The 18130-nt window shown below is 50.3% G+C and overlaps 1 protein-coding gene across 5 annotated transcripts; it reads right to left on the bottom strand.

Annotated features, from left to right (window-relative positions):
• Positions 1–3815: 3815 nt before the first annotated feature.
• On the bottom strand, positions 3816–17307 carry LOC311530799 (uncharacterized protein). Of its 5 annotated transcripts, none has more exons than XM_084647712.1 (5): positions 17087–17307; positions 10880–11051; positions 10272–10398; positions 9543–9692; positions 3816–9209 (listed from the first exon to the last, which is right to left on the bottom strand). In XM_084647712.1, the coding sequence occupies exons 2-5, from the start codon at positions 10901–10903 to the stop codon at positions 6826–6828; spliced, it is 2685 nt and encodes an 894-aa protein (XP_084503838.1). In that variant the 5' UTR covers positions 10904–11051; positions 17087–17307; the 3' UTR covers positions 3816–6825. The 5 variants fall into 5 exon arrangements, with proteins under 5 accessions (XP_084503838.1, XP_084503840.1, XP_084503841.1 ...); XM_084647714.1 differs by having other exon boundaries at positions 3816–9206; XM_084647715.1 differs by having other exon boundaries at positions 9579–9692.
• Positions 17308–18130: the final 823 nt, after the last annotated feature.

The following is an 18130-nucleotide window of genomic DNA, read 5'->3' as shown; positions in this document are numbered from 1 at the left end:
ACTTTAGATAAGCTATTACCAGCAGGAGAGTGGGGTGGGGGGAGGTATATTTTCATGCTTTGTGTGTATAAAAAGATCTTCTACACTTTCCACAGTATGCATCCGATGAAGTGAGCTGTAGCTCACGAAAGCTTATGCTCAGATACATTGGTTAGTCTCTAAGGTGCCACAAGTACTCCTTTTCTTTTTGCGAATACAGACTAACATGGCTGTTACTCTGAAACCTAAACAACATAGCAACATCAGCCAGTTTTCTACTCCCAGCCTTGCACCCCGGGAATGTGCATCTTGGATTGCTCAGTCTGTTCACTGTGCTGGACAAACTCAATAATTTGTGGGTCATCCTCACAAAGGGGCCTGATTATCCACAGCCTTGTTCTCTCAAGTCAAATCCCCCAAACACTTCAATGAAAACACACAGCTCCAGACAAAATACTAAGAGCAGTTTATTAACTTGAGCAAGGGGGATTTTCAGGGATTGCAAGGGAGAAAGATGTAAAAGATCACAACTAGTTAAAAAAATAACATTTAAAAATGCATTTTAAATCCTAAATTTTACCAAGCTAAGGAAACAGGTTTTCCCACCTCACCTGCTGTTGCAGGCAGTTCACAGTTCTTAGTACCCAGGCCGGATTTCCTTCCAGTCTTGATCCACCCTCGCCAGTCCAATGCCCCTGTTGCCTTTCAAGCCTCTTGTTTCCTTCTGTCAAAATGGGAGAGGAGGGGTAAAAATGGAGGCAATTCTCCCTTGTTCTTTTGTACCACTCTCCTTTTTGAGGTTTACCCACCCCCAGCTGAGAGGCAGGAGACAGTCAGACTGAGGCCTAAGTGAACTACCAGCCTTTGCAACTCTCTTGTTCACAACTCACCTACTGGTGAATGGCCAGCTAAGCAATTAAGGGCCACTTAGCACCTAGCTGGTCTGCAGGTACCATTGTCTCTAAAGAGCTAGTCTGTGGGCGTTTTCCAGCTTTCCAGCATGTAACAAACATACAGCAAACTCTCAGGGCTCCATGGACAGCGCTGATAGACACATTTTAACAGGACAATAATATTCTGCAGACGCTGGCTTTTCCTAGGATACTTCACAAGACATACTTTGGAGAAGATTTATCATTTTGTAAACGTGGTGCCCATAAGAGTGTAGACCAGTGGTTCTCAAATGTTTCATTGGGCCCCCCCTTCTTTGTATCTGTGGTCATTTAGGCCCCCCACCCTCACAAGCACATATATGGCCACACAGCTCTAAAGGCAGAGTCGTTGCTGGGGAGGCGCCCAGCTCTGAAGGCCTCCAATAGGAGCACAGAAGGAAGGGTGACGGAGTGAAAAGTGATATTCGTCAATATCGCTGTTCACAGCAGACTTATCACCCCATTGCCACCCTGACTTCTGCCCTGCTGCTCCACCTGGCTTTTGAGAGCCTGAGCCTGAGCCCACCTCCCACATAGGCCTGTTCCTTCTTCATCAGCCCCAGCCACCTGGGACCCACAGCCAGTGCTCTTTAAAGAAAACCCAAACAACCCACAGAGGTCACGCCTCTCTTGACACATTCCTCTGCCTCCCTTCGGAGGCCTGCCCCATAGTTTGAGAATTGCTAGTGTAGACAGTCACCATTGGGATTGGTAGCCAAGATGGTAACACCTACTCTTTTCTGTGTCTGGGATCCCCAGAGAAAATGTCCAAGCATGAGAGTGGAATAGATCCCATTAACATTAACCTTACAAAACATTTTGGGGATTTCAGCTATACACATTCCCTCCATCCTTCAGCCCCTACCCGCAGCAATTTCAATGAGACTGGGCTAGAATTGGGCAGGTGGCATGGGCGACGGGTATAATGTCTGAATTATTGATATCTGAATTAACAGAATACAGGAAACCTTAGGATAAATTGTTAACCTCTAACAAGATATAGCTAAACATAGACCACTACAGTTACCCCTCTTCTTCCAAGTGTTTAACAATACATGTTTACATTTCAAACTCTAGCTTATCTAAGGTGGACACACTTTTATAAAGGTTAAATCTGAATCAATTACATGCGAGTTGTTTAACACTTTCTTGCAATGTGTGACAGAAGTTTAGATCCTGTGTGGATTCTCCCATGTTTAATGAGGTATGATCTCTGTGTGAAACTTTTCCCACAGTCCAAGCACTTAGAATATCAGGGTTGGAAGGGACCTCAGGAGGTCATCTAGTCCAACTCCCTGCTCAAAGCAGGACCAATCTCCAATTTTTGCCCCAGATCCCTAAATAGCCCCCTCAAGGATTGAACTCACAACCCTGGGTTTAGCAGGCCAATAGCACTGAGCTATCCCCCCACTCCCCCAAAATGAATCTGGCAGTGGTGGAATTCGAAGCCACGCCGCCAAAGAGACTGGAGCCTTAATCCAGTGCCTTAGACCGCTCGGCCTCGCTACCTTCTGGGGGGTCTCTCTCCTGTATGGATTGCCTGATGTTTAACAAGGTCTGACCTCTGTATGAAACTTGTCCCTCAGTCCAAGCACTTGTGGGGTCTCTCTCCTGTGTGGATTGCCCGATGTTTAACAAGGTGTAGGAGGGGAACTGTGTGTGTGTGGTGGGGGAAAGGCCCAGCTGGCATTCCCGGCAGGAATGGGGAGGGGAGAAGCTCCAGGTGGCTTCCCCGGCTCTTTCCATGGAATGGAGTATAGAGGGGGGCAGCTCACCCAGAGCCTGTGGGGCAGCCAGGCTCCCGGGAGGGACCTGCTGCTGGCGCTAAGAGACCAGGCTCTCAGCTCTTCCCATGGCCCCTCTTAGGTCAGTGGAAGCGCTCCTCATGAGGATGCACCCCACCGACCCAAGGAGGATAGTGTGGGCATTGGCTACCGCAGTCATTACGGTTGTGGCTGTAAATCAACCTAATATGAGTTAAGTTAGGTTTGGCGCACAAGCAAAAGGATTTCTCTCACCCAAAAGCATTCAGCAGCCTGAACTCACTGGAAAACCCTCCAGCCAGGATCACTCCCCCCCAAGTTCAATGATGCACTTTCAAGGTATCTTGCTGCCATGAATTGAAATAGGGGAGGGGAGATGACCAGAGGCCTTTTTTCCTCCTTCTCATACTCCGATCCTTGTTACTGGAAAAGTCTTTGCTGGGTCATGGGGTCAGGCAACTCCATGGCGTACAAGAGCTCCACACTGTGTGACAGCTGAATTGTAAATTTCTTTGTTTACCCCCCTTCTTCCTATTGGTGGACGGCCAGATAATAGATTTCTAACACCAATGGTCAATCCTTAGTCATCGCTGAGGAGTTAGTCTGTGGGCGTTCCCCAGAACGACGACATATTTCAGTAATAAGTAGGGTTACTATATGTCCGGGTTTTCCCAGAGAGAGCCTCACGAGCGGGGTTTTCCCATAACACCAAATGTCTGGGGGGGTTTACAGAGCAGATGCACTGCAGCTCAGAACCGGCCCTAATTGGTCAGCTTCCCAACGGGTCCATGCCCCTGCATCCACAACTCATTGTTCCATTCCCCAGCATCTGCAGCTGATTGATTGCTGCCGGATCCCACCCACGGAGGCCCTAATTCCCAGCCTAGGGGAGGAGTCCCACAGGTAGGCGCTGACTGACAGCTGTCGCTGCGTTCTGGGCTTGTGCCAGCCCCCTGCCACTGTGACTGTGACCAACGCTGCCCTCACCTTGTGAGTACCCCCACCGCACCCCCTCCAAAACCCCTCACTCTACCCCCCCCAGATCTCCATCCCCCCCAGTTCCCACCCCTCATCAGTGTCCCCTTTTTGGGCACCTGGAATATGCTCACCCCAGTAACAAACATAGAGTGAAAACTCCGCATTCTACATGCACTGGTCTTACACACATTTCAATGGCACAATATTCAACAGATCACGAGTTTTCCAATGATACCTCACCGGGCATACATTGTTCACAATACAGTATAACTGTGTATAAGTGGTGAAGATGGGGCACCAGGGGTTTAGTCACAAGAGGGATGAGTGTGGGATGAATGGGGCAAAGAGAGTCTCTGTCATCCCAACTCAGGACATGGTGGTACACGGGGAGGGGGTGACCAGCTGGGCTGTCAGGTTCCTCATCTCCCTCTGGCCTCATCGATGGGGGTTGGCCTGGCTTCAAGGCTGCCTCAGTCTATTGACATCCTCGGCTCCCTTCTTCCCTGTGCCCAAACTCGGCATCTCAGCAATAGGGAGATGCTGACTCCTTCCCCTATCATTTTTGGGGTGTCATTCATGGTCCTTTAGGTTTCAGGGGCAGCTTCACATGAAACTGACAAGCCAAGTGTAGTCACTCTGTGGCTGTGATGCAGTGAGTTCACAGCCTTAGCCATTTGGCTCTCAGGAGCAAATCCAGCAGTTTCCCAGCTCTGTTATTCCTGTCTTCTTCCTCTCCTAGCAGTATCTCACATCACTGCAGGGATCAGGCAGTAACTTTATTCTCCATTTCAGTCTCTGCCTCTTGCACTCTGCATCTAACTTGCACCATCCATGTCTGTGCTGAGATATTGATCACTCTCATTCTTTAAACAACACAAAAATATCTCCTGACAAAGTGTTAGATAAAAATTAAAATTAAATCTAATAAAGGACAATTCCAACAAACGATCATTTGTTTCCTGAAGTCCTCAATAAATCTGAGCTACATCCTGTCCAACTAAACTAATATCAAAGTATGTGACCTCATGGCCTTCACGAAGAGAGAAAAAAACACAGTCCAGGGTGGGTTATAAAACACTTTCACAGTCATAAAGTGAAATCTCAAAGAATCCTTTAAGGCTCAAAATCAGGAAAATAAATGCACCCATTTTCTTCTGTAGTGGCTAAACCGGCTTAATTTCTCATCTCATTATTCGGTTGTATTAGTTGCATCATTATAATAAAAGAAAGAGAAAGAAAGAAAAATCTTCCCATCTACAAATGATCTGGACTAAGCCTAGAAAAAGTCAGGAAGCAATTTTACCAATAGATGGAAACAGGGCTATAAGATCTGAAAGGTCAAACTGTGCTTTGAGGTTCATTGGGATTTCCCCACCCACTCTCAGGTCTGGGACACTTTCTTCCCAAGCCCTCAGGAGTCTGACTTAGGATCACAGACATCAAAACTGTGATTCCAAACATGGAGAGCCATGGACATGGTGCTAAGTGACACTGGGATGCGGAGGGGTAGAATTGGGTCAGGATAAAACTCTGCATTGCTGAGACAGAGGCTGATGTGTTGAGAGTGGAGTGCGACAGTGATGGGGGAAGGAGGGAAACCCTCGGACTCACCCCATCGCCCTGAAATAGCACAGAAGGTAAAACACCATATTTCACTGTCCCTGCTCCTATTCTTTTAGCATCTAGTTAATTCTGCTCCATAAGGAAGAAAATGAACAAAAACTAAATGCTTTTCAGCATGGCCCGGAGTAATGTGAGACTATCTGGGAATGAGACAATCTGGCCCCAAAGAGGAAACTCAGGGACTAGTGATCACTCTCCTAATGGGAGAGAGTTAGAACACATAAGTAAGCAGTCAAGGGACACCAGACCCAAGCAGCGATATGTGCTGGAGCCTTCTCCCTCCCCATTTTGTCACTGATATTTTTAATAAAACTCATGGAGAGATCATGGGATTCTGTGAATTTTTATTACCTGTGATCTATCCATGAGTTTTACTAAAAATATCCATGACAAACTCTTAGCCTTACACATAAGATGCTCGGGGTGAATTTACACTAGGAAATCTGGTGGAGGGTCACAGAGATGCGCTGGCTAATCCTGACCACGATTCCTACCATAGACAGATGCTCAGGAGCTGATGCTGCGGAGGTAGATGTGGGATCTCCAGGCTTCCCGCAAAAGGCCCTGTAGGAATCAGCCCCTCTCAGTGGCACTTTCTGAATGCAGAAGGGGCAGGGGGAAGAGGCAGAGGGGGTGAGTGAGGAGAAGCAGCACCTCTCTATCCCTGTGCTCTCCCTCACCTCCTATCTCGTGATCCCCAAACACTCGATAGCCCCAACACCCAGCTCCCCCTGCTTCCCAGCTCCACCAGCCCCAGCCATTCAATCCCCAGTGTCCTCCCCAGAACCCATTGCCCTGATGCCTTAATGTTGGATCCCCCAGAACCCAGCGCCCTGGGGGAATTCAGTGAGGGGAGCAGTTACCAGTCCCCAGGGACACTCCCCCTGCAAGGAACAGCGCCATGTAAGTGTGGGAGCCCATCTCAGGGGCTGGGGACAGGGGTATAGAGTGAAGGTGGGGCCTTGCCCAAGTGTCTTTCTCCTCATCTCCATATCAGGGGGATCCCGGCTGGGAAGGGAGAGGGGGGAACTTCAGCCAGGCAGAGGAAGCGGCTGAAGGAGTTTGTCTCTCTCCCTTCCCCCATCTGTGACCCATCAGCTCAGCAGCCAGGGCGGCAGCAAGGAAGAGGGGCTGATCTGGGCTTCTCCTCCTCTGCTTGGGGTTTGCTTAGACCAGGCAGAGCCAGAAGGTCACTGACCAGCTGATGATCAGCTGATGCTGGATCCTCACCCCAGCGATGGGCAGCTGGTTCTTTGGGAGCCAAACACCCCTGATATGTGTGGGAATGAGGAAATGGGTGTCACCATGGCCCTAGTCAGGGCCCTGAGAGAATTTCCCAGCTGTGTGGAGGAGTCTCTAATGTCCACTGTGTTTTAGCTCCACTTGGAGCATTTTCCACACTGAGAACATCGGAGAGGTTTTTTCCCTGTGCGGATTTTCAGATGCCTGATACTCCGGGAGCACCAAATGAAGCTTCTCCCACATTCAAGCTCTCTGTTTTGTGGATCACTGAAGTGTGAAGTCAAATTGAATCTTTTCCAGCAGTCAGGCTATTTCTGGGGTCTCTCACCCTTGTGGATCTTCTGATGTTTGGTGAGCTCTGAGCTCTTACTGAAGCTTTTCCCACACTCAAGGCATTTATAAGGTCTCTCCCTCATGTGGATTCTCCCATGTCGAGTAAGGTATGAGCGCTGACTGAATTTTTTCCCACAGTCCAAGCATTTATGGGGTTTTTCTCCCGTGTGGGTTTTCTGATGATTACTAAGTTTTGTTCTGTAAACAAAACTTTTCCCACAGTCAAGGCATTTGTAGGGTTTGTCGCCTGTGTGGATTCTCTGATGAGTAATAAGGTGTGTGTGCTGCCTGAAAGTTTTCCCACAGTCAAGGCATTTAAAGGGTCTCTCTCCTGTATGCACTCTCTGGTGTCTAATAAGTTGTGACTTCTGAATGAAGTTTTTCCCACAGTCCAAGCATTTATGGGGTCTGTCTCCTGTATGGGTTGCCTGATGTGTAATAAGTTTTGTTCTGTCAAGAAAACTTTTCCCACAATCAAGGCATTTATAGGATTTCTCACCGGTGTGGATTCTCTGATGCTTAATAAGGTTTGAACGGCAAATGAAACTTTTCCCACACTCAGGGCATTTATAGGGTCGTAATCCTGTGTGGATTCTCTGATGTGCAATAAGGTGTGAGCTCTGACTAAAACTTTTCCCACACTCAGAGCACTTGTAAGGTGTTTCTCCTGTGTGGATTCTCCTATGTTTAGTAAGGGATGAACCTTCCTTAAAATCTTTCCCACAGTCAAGACATTTATACGGTCTCTCTCCTGTGTGGATTCTCCCATGTTTAGTAAGCTGTGAGCTCTGACTGAAAGTTTTCCCACAGTCAAGGCATTTATGGGTTTTCTCGCCTGTGTGGGTTTTCTCATGTGTATTAAGGGTTGATTTCAAACTGAAACTTTTCCCACACTCAAGGCATTTATAGGGTCTCTCTCCTGTATGGGTCCTCTGATGTGCAATAAGGTTTGAAGTTTGACTAAAACTTTTCCCACACTCAAGGCATTTATAGGGTTTTTCTCCTGTGTGCAGTCTCTGGTGCCTAAAAAAGTTTGACTTCTTACTGAAGCTTTTCCCACAGTCTAAACATTTATGGGGTCTCTCTCCTGTGTGGATTGCCTGATGTCTAGTAAGTTTTGTTCTGTCAACAAAACTTTTCCCACAGTCGAGGCATTTATAGGGTTTGGCCCATGTGTGGATTCTCTGATGCTTAATAAGGTGTGAGCGGCTAATGAAATTTTTCCCACACCCAAAGCATTTGTATGGTCTCTCTCCTGTATGGATTCTCCTATGTTTAGTAAGCTGTGAGTGCTGACCGAAAGTTTTCCCACAGTCCAAGCATTTATGGGGTTTCTCTCCTGTGTGGGTTTTCTGATGTGTTTTAAGGGTTGATTTCAAATTGAAACTTTTCCCACACTCAAGGCATGTATAGGGTCTCTCTCCTGTGTGCAGTCTCTGGTGTGTAATAAGGTGTATCTTCTGAATGAAGCTTTTCCCACAGTCCAAGCATTTATGAGGTCTCTCTCCTGTGTGGATTGCCTGATGTCTAATAAGTTTTGTATTGTCAATGAAACTTTTCCCACAGTCGAGGCATTTATAGGGTTTGGCACCTGTGTGGATTCTCCTGTGTTTAGTAAGGTGTGAACGACAAATGAAATTTTTCCCACACTCAAGGCATTTATACGGTCTCTCTCCTGTGTGGATTCTCCTATGTTCAATAAGGTATGAGTTCTGACGGAAAGCTTTCCCACAGTGCAAACATTTATGGGGTTTCTCTCCCTTGTGGGTTTTCTGATGTGTGTTAAGAGTTGATTTCAAACTGAAACTTTTCCCACACTCAAAGCATTTATAGGGTCTTTCTCCTGTGTGGATTCTTGCATTTTTAATAAGGAATGAACTTTTGGTAAAACTTTTTCCATTGTCAAGGCATGTATTGGGTCTCTTTCCTGTGTGCAGTCTCTGGTGTATAATAAGACTTGGCTTCTCACTGAAGCTTTTCCCACAGTCCAGGCATTTATAGGGCTTCCCTCCTGTGTGGGTTCTCTGATGTGTACTAAGTTTTGCACTGAAACGGAATCTTTTCCCACAGTCAAGGCATTTGTAGGGTTTCTTTTCATTGTGACTTGTCTGCTGGACTGTGGTTTCCTTGGGATCCTTGCATCCTCCGCCATGTTGAATGGATTCATCAAGTTGCATCCCGGGATAGTTTCCCAGCTGCATCTCTGATCTGTGTCGATCTCCCCAGGCTTCACCCTGTTCCAAGCACTGGGAAAAATTCCCTTCAGCTCTTCTCAAAAATGTCTCCTGCAGTTCCACTTTCTCAGGACCTTCCTGCTGCTGATTCTCCTCCTTGTTCTCACTCACTGTCCTATCACCTGCTGGGAGAGAGAGAATCCAGACAGGAGTCACTTCCTGAGCTGGGGAGAAAGAACAGAAAGGGGAATAGAAAACAGGGAAAACACAACACAGTGACTGTTGGGGAGATAGAGACATTGAATTCTGCCTCCACATCCCTCCCCAACACTCCCAGGGAAGTCAAGTCAGGGAGGAAATTCCCGACAGCTAACAGGATGGGTGGGAAGCTGTGACTGATCTTTGCCTTCATGATACGACACCTGCTGACTGCAGCCCTGACCTGGGTGAGAAGGGGCAGAACTGGGGGCTCCCGCTCACTGCACAGTTTGGGAGTCCCAGCTTTTTCCTTCACTCACCTGATGGTTTCTCTGCCAGTTTTCCTGACGCCTCACCTGTGTGGGTGCCTCTCGGGTTCTCCCTTTCCTTGGAGTCCTGGAGATCTGGGACCCACGGCTCTTCCCCTCGTTCCAGCCGGGCGATCAGGTCCGGTTTGGGAATGGGGACTCCTGCGCAGGGGGTGAAATCAGGCAAGGTCAGGGCGCAGAGAGCACTGGTAGACTATTTGCCATTAGGAACATTCCTTGAGTTTAACCTGACTCTACATGGGACTGTGGTAACCCAGACCCTTTGGGAGAAGCAGAAATCTGGGGGCACAGGGTTCTTGTTATACCCGCACCCGGAGGTCTCAGGATAGATGTGCTGAGGGGACTCGTTGACACACACACAATTTGGGTGCTAAGCTTCTGCCTATTTCCAAGCCTGCAGAACTGAGAGCCCTCCCCACGGCTGCAGCTAGTCCCAAGAGGGCAGGTGAAAGGTGTTTGAAGGAGAAATAATAAAGGCAGGACAATACCCTTCTTCTGGCCCCTTGAAAGCTGGAGAGATGGGGATAAATTAGCCTGTCCATTAGGTTTCTGATTCCCCTGTTCCCTTGAATGGGGTATGGAGATGCAAGTCTCTCTCTCACTGCAGCTGTGGTCTACACGACCCTCCCCCCCAATCCAACTGACCAGGGAAGAACCTGACCAGATTCAGACACGCAGACCCCACGGCTTCTAATAACCGAGGGGACAGGAATCCCTTACCCAGCGAGGTCACTGTCTCATAGTTCTCCTGCATGACGTCCCTGTAGAGGGCTCTCTGAGCGGGGTCCAGCAGAGCCCCCTGAGCCTGGGTGAAATACACAGCCACCTCCTCGAAGGTCACTGGCCCCTGAAACAAGAGTCCCCCACTGACTACGTGCTGCCCCTGCCAGAATCCCACTAGTCACAGTGGGGAAAAAACAAAACATTGAAGCTCTGGGAGGGCTGGAGAAGCAGAAACCCACCCCTTCCCTGCTCAGAGGAGCTATGTGGCTTCAGCAGGGTGGGAGAAGGTGAGAGCTCCTTGTCCCCCACAGCACACGGAGCAGGGCAGGGTCTTCTCATTTCCCACACACCTGCCACCCACAGGCAGATACGGGAAGCAGAGCTCCGAGCCAGGGACAGGGACAGGAATCCCGACAGTTTCCCTTCGTATTTCACAGCAGCCTCTGGCCAGTGGGGTCAGGCTCCAGCACTGGGAGTCTGGTCAGTTTTCCCAGCCCTGCCCAGAGGGCTTGGGTCTTGTTTTAGAAATGGGGGAATGTTTATAACACCCTTCTCCTCCCTGCCTCTCCCTCACGTCATCCAGCTGCTCCCTGAAAATCCCCTACCTGAGCTGGCTCCATCACAGCCATTTCCCTGCCCTGTCTCCTGGAAGACGGGAACCATCTGGAGCGAAACGTGGATGCGATTCCTCAGCCTGTCAGAGGAGCAGGGAGATTGGGCAGGTTTCATGAGAGGCTGGAGTCCATGTCACTCCCCGATTCCCCCCAGGCTCTCTCCCTGCAGACAGACGCTCTGATTCTATGATTCTGCCATGCTGGGAACAAACCCAGTTAGTTTATTACCACCCCAGCCAGGCCCCCACCCCCCATGAGAACTTAACCCTCCGGGGACCCTTTTAATCCTCCCCATAACAGCATCTCTGCATGAAATGCTGGAAAAAGAGCAGAATCAAAGGAGTCACTTCAGGGTACTGCCCCACAGTGTATTGTGACCCCCTCTAGCTCTCCCCTGTCTCCCTAAGTAGTGCGGTGCTCAGCAGAGTGAGCAACTGGCTTTTCCTCTCTCAGCTCCTGCCCTTGTTCCCAGGAGAGTCAGTCTGCTCAGGTGGATGCAGGGAATAGATCTGGGCAGAGCTGGGAACCTCCTCCCCACTTGTTGCTCCTACTGCCCCTTACAGTCTCTCCACTGTCCCTTTTTATCTTCTTCCCTCTCCCTGGGAGAATGGGTGACTGCCCCACTGACATGGACCTTTGTCTCATTAGGCAGATCAGCCCCTGACACTGGTAACGGGGGGTTGAACCTGGCTGTGTCACTGAGGGCAGCAGCTCTGGGACTTGCAGACCCAGGGAGCTCCCTCTCCTTGTAGGCCAAACTCACCAGCCAGTCCCTGAAAGGCGCCCTTTGTGCAGAGTCATTTCCCTGCCTGGCTCCAGCTCTTTCCCCAGGTCTCTCCATCACCTGCAGGCTCAGGCTCAGGTACCCTAGAGGCTGGTTCCAGCGGGGTATGAGGAAGCGGGAATGCTCTTAACGTTTTTTTCTGAATACTGTGTGTGCCTCACTTTCCCCATGTGTTACTCAAGTATTGGGGGTGGGATACGGGTGGGATACAGGTGATTGTGGACATCCCTAGAGGGCAGGTGTGACTGGAGACTGGCTGCCTGGGCACAGAGATACTCTATGGCTGACACTCTGTATCCTGACAAGCAATAGCTGGAGTCCGTCCTTTGCAAGAAGCCAGCTGAAGGTGGTGGAGAACAATCAGAGAGGGGGAGGCCAGGTGACCTGTTTTCCTGGGAAGGAGAGAAAGCACGGAGGAGGGGCAGCTGGGCATCACTGAGGATGGGGGGCTGAAATCGGGTCAGTCTCCTGTTTTAGGACTCTGTGGGGAGAGCCCAGGGCTCTGGACTCTGGATTCCCTTCGAGCCAGACTTTGCTGAATGCTCCTGATTTCTGTGCTAACAAGCTCTGTTCTACGCTGTCTTCTCAGCGACCAACAAACCCTTCTGTTTTCGAAGCCAGCTGAGAGTCACCATGGTGGGGTGCATGGCCCCTGTGAGGGGTGTGTCAGGCTTCCCCAGGTATCCCATCCAGGTGGACTCCCTGCGGGGAGCTCGCAGTGTGAACAGGGGTGCTGAATACTACGAGGTCAGACCCAGGAAGCTTCTTGTCCTGGTGAGAGTGTGCTCCGAGGGGTGACACACTGCACCAGAATCCTGCCTGGCTTCATTCAGAGCCATTCCAGAGCTCCGAGACTGTGACTGTGTGACACAGGGCTGTCGTGAACACCTACCTCCCCTCCAAGCTCTGATTGCCTCAGCTCTCAGGTGAGTAAAGAAGGAGTGGCCATGCCAGGTGGCTGGCCTGCAATGAAAACATCCGATGGAGCTCTGGAAACAATTTAATACTGTACACAGCAATGATGATTGTGAAGCTTGGTTGAGGTGGTGAAGTCAGAGGGTGGGATATTTCCCAGGGAATGCCTTACTGCTAAATGATGAAGTAGCACTCGGCTGAGCCCTCAAGATTTAACAACACTGTTGCTAATGTAGCCTCACACTCTACAAGGCAGCACGAATGAAGGGAGGAGAGACAGCGTGGAAGACAGAGACACACACCGTGTGTGTGAGAGAGAGATGTGCATTGCCCCTTTAAAGTAGGCTGACCGCATTCTAAGTACATTGCCTTTTTAAGTAGATCAGCAAGTTGATATAGCAGCTGCTGCCAGCAAGCTCCCTCCATCCTGAGCCCTGTCGTGTCCCCCACACTGCTCTGTGGAGGTAGGGGGGCAGAAGCAGGGGAGGGGGACACCCTGACATCAGCACCCCTCTTCCGCCCCCTGCACAGCAAGTAGGAGGTTCACGGGAGCAGCTCCAAGGCCACACAGGGAACTCAGGGGAGCTGATGGGGGGCTGCTGGTCCACCCTGGTTCCAAGCTCCCAACGCTAGCTCCAATGGGCTGCTCTTTCTGCAAGCAGTGGACAAAGCAGGTGGCTGCCAAACAACGTTATAAGGGAGCCTTGCGGAACTTTAAATGAGCATGTTCTCTAATTCAGAGGTTCTCAAATTGTGGTCCATGGACCATCAGTGGTCCACGAGCTCCATTCAGGTGACCCGGGGATAGTTCCCTCTAAGGTGCATGCCTGGGCAGCCGTACATGAGAAAATGAAGGGCCAGCCACCTAATTAGTGGAGCTGCGCAGACGTGGCTCCACTAATTAGGTGCCTGGACCCTGGAGAAGATGCACATGTAAGCTCAGGTGGTGGCCTTGGGGAGAATAAGAGGTGGGTGGGAGGGGGCAGTGGTGAGAGAAGAAGGGGTGGGGGAATTTGGGACATACAGGGCTGCAGCGGCTCCAGGGCTCCAGCTGCCGGGGAGAGAGCCTCCTTCTTCCCAGGCCCAGGTTGGGAGCTGCTGCGGTGGGGGAGAGAGGGAGAGATCCGCCCTCCTTCCCAGTCCCAGCTCAGGGGCTGCCACGGCAGGGGAGAGAGGGCACATCCATCGCATTAGAAAGGTTAAAGACGACTGATATTAAAATATGGGTTGTGTACTTTTATGTGTAGAGCAAAAAAGCATTAATTATTATTAAGGGTTTTTTATATATATAGCACTTTTATCCAAAGCGCTTTACAATAGTTAGCTAATGGGACAAGCAACATTTGGAAAGATCATTACGTGGTCCACCGAGACCCTCAGCAATTTTCAAGTGGTCTGCGAAAAAGAAAGTTTGAAAACCACTGCTCTATTGATTAGCAATGTAACAACAAAACAATGTTAACCAGGACGACTTTAAGTGAGGAGTTACTGTATATTGGCTTACAAGGCAGGTGTGTGGAGGGGGAGTGCGGGGGGGGGGGCAGAACTTGGATCTGTTCTGGGAACAACCAAAAAAATATACAAACCCCTGAATGCTGTCTGTCCAAGTTACATTTTCGTGGCAATGCCTAATTCGGAAGAGATACAGTTTAGCTACCCTGTGGTTAGCGAGCAGGGAGATGCTGAGCTCAGAGAGTCTTTACGGTTTAAAGCACCAAAACTGTGGATCAATCGGCTCATTCTCCTAGGACAAGAGTGCCCCCACTTGGTCTGGGCAAGTTGCTTATAAAGGGGATCCCTGCACAGTACAGCACAGCAGGATCTGCCATGACACTATCCGGCCTTTGCTCTCCTGCTCATGAAGGATGTCCTGTCCTTTGCAGGAGAGAGAGAGAGGAGGAGCAACATCACCTTAAATTTCAACCTCAACCCCTTTCATAAAATGCTGACAGGCCAAAGCTGTGAAATATCATCATGCCGTTTCTACACAAGGCAACACTCAGGGAAGATGAGATGAGCGCCCTGCTGCTTCGCGCCTTCTCTTTGGACTTGAAACATCGAATGTGGGTTGCACCTGGACTATCCAAGCTTTAAACATGTTCAAGAAGAGATCAAAGGTCTGACGATTTACAGTATTGGGGGGAAGGTCTCCTGCACTTGTCTGTGGTTGCCCTGACCGCCACTGTCAAAATTAAAGCCACCTTACTTCTGAATAAGAGCGTCCACACAGGGGTTTGAAGCCCTGGGATTTATTGGCATTAACTTTACACTGTTAGCATACAGACAAGCTGTGAGGAAGGAAAGGAAAGGGAACATGGGAGGTGGTGGGAGAGTGCTAACTTTTTAGGTTTTGGTGCTAACTCTTTAGTTTTAAATGTTTTCATTTCTTTTCCAGGACGCCCCCACAAACAGGCGCAGACATTCAGAGGCAGCGCTTGGCAAAGGAACAGGAGTAGTAGCCACCCAATCCAGATCAGAGTTTTCAGGCCATGAACAATAATGGGTCATTTACCATCAGAATCAGCGGCAGAGTCTGCGTCCATAAGAAAATGGGCGTATTTACCATGGCGCAATTAACCTGTATTAGCGTAGCAGCCGTGTTAGTCTGTATCCGCAAAAAGAAAAAGAGGACTTGTAAATTTGTTAATCTCTAAGGTGCCACAAGTCCTCCTTTTCTTCTAACCTGCATTAGCTATCCCGTTGCAAAACCATAAAAGAAAGGGTGAGGTGAGCACTGTGTGTGTCCTGACCAATGCAAAGGAGAAACAGAGCGATTCCTTTTTAAAATGATTTGACTTGGGCCGTACAAATCGGTACACGTGCCAGAAGGAAGAACATCCCTGAAGTGGATCACAACAAAGAATGTAGCATCCATAAAAGGCTGGGAACTTAAATAGGCCATTAGAAGTACAAACAATGTGGTAGAAAAATCCACATCAATGATGCATGCAATAAATGAAGTCAGAGAAAAGTGAAGTGGGCACTTCCGAGTGTGCAGGATGGGGGGTTACTTACAGAAATAAGGTTTTAAAATCAATTTTCAATTGCAAGGGGGTGCTGGGAAATCATGTTCCCAGAAGGAGGGATAGCTCAGTGGTTTGAGCATTGGCCTGCTAAACCCAGGGTAGTGAGCTCAATCCTTGAGGGGGCCATTTGGGGGATTGGTCCTGCTTTGAGCAGGGGGTTGGACTAGATGACCTCCTGAGGTCCCTTCCAAGCCTGGTATTCTATGATTCTAAGGGTAAAATGGCATCATATGTTACAGGATTATACAACCAGCCTAGATATATGGACCTTTTGGAAGGGGTAGCAGTAAACCTATGAAGCTAGTACACCCCAAAGGCTCAGACACAAAAAGATAATAAGACAAAAACAAAATGTATTCATTTCTTTATTTAAATTCTAGACTGTTGGGTGCATAACTCACGGGGTTTGAATTCTTGGGGTTGTCAATTTGTCTTGGGGTTGCATATCTATGCTTAGCAAAACAAAAAAACACAGAAAGTTCCTTTTGAGAAGCCCTGTATAGGAGAGGTTTCAGAGTAACAGCCGTGTTAGTCTGTATTTGCAAAAAGAACAGGAGGACGTGTGGCACCTTAGAGACTAACCAATTGATTTGAGCATGAGCTTTCGTGAGCTACAGCTCACTTCATCGGATGCATACTCTAAGGCCCTTAGGGACAGATTTTCAAAAGGATTTAGGCCTCTAGTGGCATATTACAAAGTATCTAGGTGCCTTGAAACTTCTGGCCTTTAGTGAATATTTGGGAACCAAGTTCTGTAGACAAATGGGACATGGGATAAAGCACTAGGGTGCTGGACAGAGAGACAAAGAAATTGGCTAAAGCAAGACCCACTGGTGGAGCAAAGGAGACTGAAGGGGGTTTGAGCCAGCACTGAACTCGAATTACAACACTGCAATAGAAACAGGAACTGTTACACTAGACACACGGGGAGATGTGGTAGCTGATCGGGATGTAAAAGCGTAGCCGGTAAACATTAGGCTGACCGGTTAACCGGCCTTAACCATTAACTCCGGCAGCCCCATGCGAGCCGGAGGGAGCCCAGCGCCCGTCTCGGCCACGTGGCCGCGGCAGACCCTCAGACGGATCCCAGCCCCCTTCCAGCGCCTCTGCTCCCATCCCCGCACCCCGCAGGCCCTGACTGTGCCCCTGGGCCCCTCTCCTTCCCCTGCCCCCAGCTGGGGCACCCCACAGTCCATCCAGTTTGGCCTCTGCCCACCTTCTGCCCCTCCCTATTTGCCCCCCTCGGATCTCCCTGAGCTGCAGGCTCTGTCCACAGCAGCGCGGCCAGGGAAACAAAGCAGCTGGGGGGGGGGGCGGTAACGTGATCCTGCCCCCGCCCCGCACACACCGGGAGCTGGCGGCAGCTTTCCTGGGCCCGGGGCAGGGAATCGCAGCCAGCTCAGCTGGGAGCAGCCTGGGGCCAAACCCGCCCCCTGCAGCCCGGGGGTGACGGGGGGGGCGGGTCTCTCTTACCTTCCCCCCGAGCGGGGCCCCCCGGGGCAGGGGCCGGGCCGGGAAGGGGCCCTGGCCGGGCTGGGGGCTCTGCCCTGGGAGAGGCTCCCGGGGAGCAGCGGGCAGGGCCCGGCTGGAGGTTCCCCTCTCGCGGCTGCGGCCCGGGCTCCGGGCTCCCAGCACCAGCCGCCAGGGCTCGGGGATCTCGCCGGGAGCCAGAGTCCCCGCAGCGGCTGCGAGTCACTTCCTGGGCCGGGCCTGAGCCCCGCGATCCTCCCCCCAGAGCCGCCCCCCAGCCGCTCCTGGGTCCTAGCGATCAACTCACCAAAGGATCAGCATCCCTGTGCCCGGCTCCTGTTACACTCACAGGCTCCAAGGTCACAAGGGACCATCATGAGCATCTTGCCCAGGGGTTCTCACCACCAAATTTTTCGTGGTCTCAGAGTGTGGCCAGCAACTCTCGCTGGTGGCGGTTCTGACACTTTTTCTTAAAATACTTAATTAACTTTAGGACAAACCAATAAATATGCCCTCGGGTAAGTGTGGGGGGGACACAGTCCTGCTATTGTGGGGAACACAGCCCCGGTGGAATTGGCGAGCGAAAGGATCTGAGTCCTCGCTCCCACTCCCTTCACCCAGAACTTCTCTCCGCATCGGGCTCGCTAAGGCCTTGCTTTAACCTGCCCCCCTGGTCACAGGCTACTGGCACTAATTCAAAATGTCTGGTTGTCTCAGCTGGCTGGGCCAGATTTGTAGGGGAGAGAGAGAGAAGGTAAAAGGAGAGAGAGTAGAAGGGGGAGGGAGGGAGGGTGGCATAGTAGTTTAGACCAGTAGGAAGGAAACAGATGCGTGAGGGGAAGGCTGGCAGCAGAACCTCAAGTCTCACATCCCAGGGGGAGTTCAAGATTTAGCCTAAGACGAAGGAGTTGAGGATGTCAGCTGGTTCCCCTTCACTGGTTTGCCCTGCTTAGCTTGCCTTTCAGGATCAGGATGATGAAAGCCCAACGGTGCCATGCTGGTGGGTCCCAGGAGACAGCGGGTGTGAGACATACCCCAGGGTACAAA

The sequence above is a fragment of the Lepidochelys olivacea genome (genome assembly GCF_965140295.1).
Source record: "Lepidochelys olivacea isolate rLepOli2 genome assembly, chromosome: 14".
Taxonomy (NCBI): domain Eukaryota; kingdom Metazoa; phylum Chordata; order Testudines; family Cheloniidae; genus Lepidochelys; species Lepidochelys olivacea.
This window is presented reverse-complemented; position numbering and strand designations above follow the sequence as displayed.